Source organism: Aptenodytes forsteri, unplaced genomic scaffold (genome assembly GCF_000699145.1).
Source record: "Aptenodytes forsteri isolate BGI_AS27 unplaced genomic scaffold, ASM69914v1 Scaffold289, whole genome shotgun sequence".
In the NCBI taxonomy this organism is placed as follows: Eukaryota; Metazoa; Chordata; class Aves; order Sphenisciformes; family Spheniscidae; genus Aptenodytes; species Aptenodytes forsteri.
In genome coordinates, this window is record NW_008795025.1 from 1,369,243 (window position 1) to 1,377,043 (window position 7,801).

Consider the following 7,801-nt stretch of genomic DNA (forward strand, 5'->3'; position numbering starts at 1 on the left):
ATCAAGTTTCAAGTGTGAGAAAATTGATTGTGCTTGGCCAGCTGGACTGTTCTGAACCCGGTCGGTCTCATGCTGTCCAAGGGCACGGGCCTGAGAAAGAATGTGGGTCTAAGGGGACCTGTGTTGCCACCTCAGCTTCTTTAAATTTTAATATGCTTCTAGCTATTTTCATATCTGAATCCAGATCTCTGCACTGCTTAAAGGCATTGGCTCTGTCAGAGATGGCCAAAAACTGGGTTATGATTTTTAGCTATCACCATAAGATCACCCTGTGACTTTTCAGGTTGAGGAATTGTGTAAAGATTAATTGTGTGAAATCTGGGAATTGTGTAAAGCCAAAACTGCTTTTATAGGGGAAAGTGCCTCCAGAAGCCTGCTCAGGAAACAGGAAACTACTCGGTGAGACAGAAAGTGATGCGAGAGTCAAGGAAAGGCTTTGTAAACTCAGTGTTGGTTATATTCTTAGAAAGCCTGAATGCAGCCTGTGGCCGAAAGAGCGGAAAAAAATACAGTCTGTTCTGTGAAAAAGATGCACTTTCTTGTTTTGAAGTAAACACACGTATTATGTAGAAGTCAACCCTTTGCTTCATACATTAACAGTGTGTGTGAGACTATTCACAAGGTCCGCAAGCACGTACTCGTAAGCAAGCCTGGAAATTATCCTGCTGCTGGTGGACGTTGTTATTACATTTGGTGCTAGACACTGGTGCGGTGATTCCTCTTTTTGCCTCCCCAACAGAGTATTAACCTCGCCGTGATGAGATAGCCTCTGTGCCGAGAGTCCCCCAGACACCCCCAGCACCAGCAGAAGGTGTTCAGCGTTACAAAGTCATCGCTGCATCGCTATTGTTCAGGCTGGAATTACACATCTCCAGCGGAAAGTTTGATTTCCGCCGCTTCCCCCCCCTTTTTCTCAGTTTCTGAAAACAAGCTGGCTGCTGTGAAAGCAATGCTGAGCTGATGCCATCAAGGCAGAATCTCTGGAAACGGTGTGCTGATGGAGCTTCTCAGGTTCAGTAACAGCCTGGCTGATGCCTGCAGTTGAAAGTGGACACGGCAGGGCAGGCGACAAGGAACAAGAGAGCAGGAAGCCGCATGGAGCAGATCGATGTCAGGGAGGGAAGGATTAGGATAGAGGCGATAAGGGGGCAAGGACTCTGAGCAGGATCAGAAGGTATTGCCACAGATCCCACTCGGTGGAGCAACGGGATCATCTGTCCCCGTGTGGGAGGTTCCCATGGATAATGGAAAAAATTTAGCTTAATGCAAAATTCTTGGGTTTAAAGATACTCAGTTTTAGTACCTAAAAACAATAATCTGTTTGAGTTTTTTAACTAATCATTTTCCAACATTTTAAAGTATGTATATAAGACCATGCGCAACAGTTTATGTGAAGCCCTTCTGTCATTTTCAGGTTGCTGATTCTAATAAATAAATCCTGAGAAAGAGATATCTGCCGATATTTGCCATCAAAATCCACTTCATGCTCGTAACTGCAATTTCATCTTTGACATACATATTTAAAGTACTAGGACAGATCGAGTGATGCAGTCATATTTCATTCGTTAAACCTGCACTCATCTAACTGAAACCAGAATTAAATCTCTCATCCCTATAAATACGTGTCCTGTGCTTTCCTTTTAATGTCCTACCTGCTGAAATACTCTATCAAAGCATTGCAGCATATTCCCCATAAACCCATTTCCTTTCCAAAAAAAAGAAAGAAGCACCCTCATGTAAAATAACCGTGTCTTAAAAGCACAGAACCCGGATAACTTCTCTAACTTTGCAACGCTTACAGGGGTGAATAATAGTAAAAATACCTTGGTCAATAAATTCTAACGACTGGAAACTCCCACGAAGCAGAGTGAGTCATCCTGCACGGCAGGAGTGGCCTGAAAGGAAGGAAGGACTGTTTGATAGATAGGATGGGCACAGCAACAAAACTTTCAGTTAACCATCTGTAAAATAAGACTAATATTTGTGGATAAGGTTCATGACTGTGCTGGGCTTAGACAGCACGGGCATAATGAAACAACAGGGAAAAAATGACATGGCAGCTGCTTCAAAAGCAGGTGCAAGTCTTTAAGCATTTACTGCCCCAAATTGTGCTAATCACAATGATATCAAGTCTCAAGAAAATTTGCTTCCTATTTAATAAAGAGATGGTCAGGGAAGAACTTAAAAATATGAAGTTAACAGTAGAAATCAGCATGTTATTACTTCAATTCTTTTTTGAAGTACATAGATCAGGTTAAATGAATGAGAACAAGTAGGGAGAGAGTAAGAACAAAGAGAAGAAACACAAAAAAGGAAAAGCAACATAAAAACCTGGGAGGAAACAGCCTTTATAAAAGCAACGCTTACAGGAAATTCTGTCACCTTTCGGAAGGCCAGAACTCCTGAGGTTGGCAGTCTAGCTCTTCGAAGAGACCTCTTTTAGAAAAAAAAAAAGAAAAAGAAAAGCAGTATTTTCTTTCCTTTTGATCAAAAAAAAATTGCCACGGTGTGGTGTGCACCCACAAGCAATTTGAAATAAATTAAGAGCACAGTTAGTCTCTGCCCTTCTACAGCAGCTCAAACCAAGTGCTAACACGCCTATACCCAAGACGTTTGGCCCATTTGGGGCTTGTGAGGTCCAGAATGTTTTTAGTAGGTGTCACGGGGCAGCAAGCACTTTAATTTTCAGTCTCCCCATACTGATTTAGCATCAGCATTTGTTCACAGGCAAAATTTGAGTGCATATGCTAAGGAAAACCGCTCAGAAGTTTCAGACTGTGATAGCGGAGCTTGGTTGTTCTGTGGGTCTCAATTATTAAAACAGGTTGATAAAACTAACTCTCACAGAGAAAAACAACCCGCATTTGCTAATAAATGTAAATAGATAGCTTGAAGATCCCCAAATGAAAACTGCTGCACACCCAAACACTTCATTACCAGTACATACATGGTCAGTTTACACTAAAAAATGGACAGAAAAGCCCCGTGCTCGCCGCCAGCTTTACCGAGTTACCAGCCACAGGAGGAGGCACTCGAGCAACCTTATGAAATGTCACTTGTCACAATCTGGCTGGTTTGGGCAACGTAAGAAGTTTCCAGCAGTTTCCTGCCCTGCCCTCCGTCACGCAGGGTCTTCCCATGGGCCCCACCGCTTTTCTCAGTGGATGCAATCAAAACAACAGTAATTGCAGCAGACATCCACTCCCCGGCCACCAAATAACCAAAAACATTTATAAGAAAGCAAGTGAGTCAGCAGGTTCACCAAAGAGTCGGTGCAAAAGAGTCAAAATTCAGAAAGGCTGGGTGACAAAATTCAGATGCTTTTACAGGCGGATGTGAAAAGAAACCACACTGCAGTCTCCAGTACTGCACTGGGGAAGACAAAAATAAACCTGCTCTAAACTGTTTCTTTTTATGAAGATAAAAGCCAAGCTTTAGGCTTACTTGTTTTTCTATCTTGGTTGAAAACTTTATTTTACAAGTTGGATTAAATATTTTGACTCAGTCCCAGCTGGGATAATCTCTGTGATTCCACTGAAGCATGTAAACGACTGCAAATTTAATTGACTGATCCATCACATCTTTCTAGTGCCCGAAGTGAAATGATCAAAATGCGCGTGTGCTACGCAAGGTGGGATTTCAATTCCATTCTTACCAGCTGGGCGCTGCTTCAGTCTCAGCGTCAACGACAATGATGACAAAGCTTGATTTCTCCAGACAACGGCCTACAGGCATGTCTAAAACCAGAGAGAAAAGCTGTACAGAGTTAAAGCGTCTCACATTTTATTTCAACGGGGATGGCAGAAACTGCAGATGTGGGAACGAGGTTAAGGATCGAACGATCTCTTTCCCACATGCAGTGCAACAAATGCAGCTTAGGACTAATGTTACAAATGCATTAGAAATGTGCTTCTGTATTAAAATATGGTTTAAAGCCATCCTGTTTAGAGAACTTCTTCTGCAGTCAAGGATAGGTGTGCAGAGAATGTGAATTAGTTTGGCAAATGTCTGAGGTATCCACTGTCAGTAAAAGTACAGAATAAATCCAAGAACCATACTAGTTACTAAATATTCATACCTATCATGATTTATGGAAGCAGAAAGTTACTGTAATCTTATAAATAGAACTGAAAAAGAGAGCTACTAGTCATGAAAGCAGGTGTTTCATAAAATGGTTTATTTAAGTTTGACTTTCTTGGTTGCTCTTTTGCAGATTATCCCAAATAATCCTGTACAGCAACTACAGGTAGGTGAATAAAAAAGTATCTCTGAACCTGTTCATGAGAGGTAAACTGCTTCTTACAAGTTTCTGCAAACCCAGGAGAAATGAAAGACATAAGCTGATTATTTTCTCTCTTTTCTGAAGTCGGTCTGGGATGTATCCTCATTTTCTCTCCTTAAGACTGTAATGTTGGGAAGAAATATGCTAAAACAAAAATAAAACATGAAAGGACTGTGCAGCTTTTCATCTTCCTATTGTGGATTCAAACACAGCCCATCCTTTTAACCAAAAACCATTTTGGTTAATGGATGCCTGGTGGTGTATATGAAATGAATTCATAATCTTTGTTCCCTAGCAGATAAGATTTTTATCTTTTATCTTTACTCCCTCTTTTTATTCTGTGATGTAGTCCTGTGCTGAATTTAAGCAACCACATATTGCAGCCTACGTTAGACCGTGGCAGTAACATCAGAAGGACCCAAGCCAGCCCTAACTATACTTCCTTACCCTCTCCAAGACCTTCACTCGCCTGCCCAAAACCACCATGAACAGCTGCCTCTGTAAAGCCCACCGATGAGGGCGTTGGGAAAGGGACACGCATGGATGGGTGCATTCAGCCTTGAAACATCCAGTGGGCTTCTTGGAGATGAGATGCTCCTCAGCACTCCTTCCCTTCTAGCACTCCCATTCTCAGTCAGTACACCAGCAGTGCATTGCACGGATGAAAGTGTGCCAGAGGAATTGATTAAATTTGTTTCTGTATGGTATTACATCTATAGTATGGAGACACTAAATTCACCAAGAATAGTCTCAGGCTCAGTGCCACCATCACCCTTGCACTACAGGTTCCACTGATGGATGCTCTGCCACCAAAAAATTCCAGCAATATTTAGGTTTCCAACGTGCTGTAAAGAGCAGGACTTGTTTACCCAGATCCATTTGGATAATGTCTGAGTCCTGTTCTTCACCGACTTGCATAGCTATGCAAATCCTTCACATGCGTGAGCTGGGGCTGTTTACACTAACTAAAACATTCCCAGTAGAACTATCTTCCAAGCCTGATAAAATGCTATCCCAGAAAGTAGTGCGTGTGTTGGGGGTGGTCATGGGTATCTCACCATGAAGGGTGTTGACCTGTGTGACCACAATGAAGTTGTTTAACAAATATCCTTCCTGAGCTTCTAGCAGAATTCCCAAGATTGTTTTCGACAGAAAGCTGGATAACTTCTTTTGCCGAGTGCCAATAGGACTGAAATTTTCTCGCCAGTTAATTCTTAACTATCGTTTATGGTCACAACCTGTTTTTTTATAGCACAGTCTGCCAGTCAGTCTTGCCATGATCATTATTTTATTAATAGTAAATCATTTTGCTGTTTTATCATTTGTAAAACCCTTCTTTTCCTCATACAAGATGGCCATTGAGAGCCATAAATAGTTTGTCTTGACTAGCAAGCTGCAGTTTGATTTGTTGTTACGCCAGAAGAATTACACCTGGATGCCCAGCTGGAGGATGGCAACACTAGCACGTAATTTTGGGATCTGGAGATTCACTGATCTCTCCCAACTGCTTGTCCCTCCCCCTAAAGCTCCTCAGCAACTTGTCTCTGCTCCTGCATGGAACTGAGTTGAGGCAGAGCTGCTTCCCTATCGCGTGACTTGGAGCGTACAGTGAATGGTGAGGAGCTACGGGGAGTCTGACCTACAGAGCTGCCTTTGGGAGACATACCCACGCCTGTTCTTGGCCGTGTGTCAACGTGCCCCACCTCTAGGCATGGTACCCCTCAGCTCACTACGTTCTCCCCTGCATTGCCTGCATGTCTGTTGATGGTCAGACGATGACCAGTTGAGAGGACAGAAGAGACATTCTCTGTACTCAAAGCCCCCCTGCCACAAACGACTAAATAGACAAAAGAAGCAATTCAGGGAAAATCTGTTCAGCCCCTGTAGCAAAAAATGTACTTGGAATGAACAGAATCTTCTGAAAATATAGCTATTAAGCTCTACAAAGTCTCTGCAAACCTACAAAGCACACACGAACTACAATTTTCAGAGGTTTGTAACTCAGCCATCTTTAGGTAGATGTTTGCAAGAACACTAAAAGCTTTTTTTTGCCATCAAGACCATTCCCCTGTCAAACATCAATCCCTTGATCTACTGTTCAGAAAGAACAGTGTGTCACAGTGAAATACATACAGTGGCTTTGATATGTCGCACACTGTAGTATTCCCTAATGTTTTTGTTTGATCCAAATCACTCTCAGCTGAAAATGAAACTCAACAAACATAATGATAATGATAATGAGACACATAACACATGCAGTTTCAGTGGGAAAAAAAAGAGTCAGTTTTGCAAAATTACAAACAGTGGAAAAGTCAAGGTTGAAAACGCTACGTTTGACAATGCTACCAGCTTCGTTTACAGTAAAATAAGGAACACTGATTTTGTTTTAGCAGAAGAGAAGGCATGGTCTAGTGGTTTGACCTTCCTACCAGCATCACGACTGTAACGCTGACTTTTTTCCTGTTCCTTGGCAGAGCACTTAAACATTCCTCATTCCTTCCTGACTATAAAAGTATCTAATACCTATCTGTTAACACATTGCTATGCCTGCTAAGTGCTTTTGGGCAAATCAAATGAAACTTGTCATCCACTGTGGTCTGTCACAACTATTGAGATGGAACTTTTCCAGGAAGTGTACCTTCATTTGAGTAGTAGGTAGCCAGAAGATGGTCCATCTCAGTGGGATAACACAGTACCATTACTGACTTAATGTTACTTTATGTTTCTTCTTTTTCTTTCTCTGACTCTAGACTGTCAGGATTTATGACTCCTCTCTCTTGTACAATTGCTAAGCCTTCTGTTGGTACTACATAAATAAATAGCAGGTAGCTATGGGTCTAGTCAGCTTCTGAAGAGCACCCACAACTCCTGCTGCAAAGAGCTGGGAGAAATGCCAGCACTCTGATATCCTACCCTTCCTTCCCTTTTCTTTGAGTCAACAAAAGATTCTCCAAAGACCCAGGAGGCTGGGTCCTGTGGGAAAGAGGATACAGTCTGCGGAGGCTAGAGATCGTGTCCAGGGCTGTGTCTACCCTACCAAGTCCTCAGCTAGAGCGGAGGGCAAGTCACAGCTTCTTGGGAGTGTTAAGTCCTACAATCTTGCAACCATAAGAGGAACTGGGAAGAATATAAATGTGCAAGACCATTCCCTGGTTGTTCTGTCGTCCATAGGTATCACAGGATTGGAAGATACCCTAATTTTGCAGGGACTAGAAACTAATCCTGATCCATAAGGCAGGCTGTTGGAACCTCATTCATTGGGAGCGACTGAATTGCCGTTTCCTTCTGTGTCCATATTTTTTTGAATAATAAGAGAATTTATCTTCCTAGTTTGAAGCATGCAAAATGCTGTGTAAACACACTGCTACTTATGGCTTAGCAAAGCAAAGAGAAAAATTAAGACTGTTAGGGAAGGAAATGACATTTTTAAACTCATCAGTGGATACCATAAACAATGGAAAAATGTCTAAAATGCCTTATAAATAGACTGTTTCCTGCTAAATGTCTCCTTTTTTTGCT

At 42.0% G+C, this 7,801-nt stretch overlaps 1 protein-coding gene across 1 annotated transcript in view; it reads right to left on the bottom strand.

The window, feature by feature from the left end:
- Positions 1–4,823, bottom strand: part of LAMC1 (laminin subunit gamma 1) — a 76,388-nt gene extending 71,565 nt beyond the window's left edge. Inside the window, 2 exon segments of the mRNA XM_019471139.1 lie at positions 3,656–3,737; positions 4,730–4,823. Coding sequence (XP_019326684.1) covers positions 3,656–3,737; positions 4,730–4,823 — 176 coding nt within the window.
- Between the last annotated feature and the right edge of the window lie 2,978 nt (positions 4,824–7,801).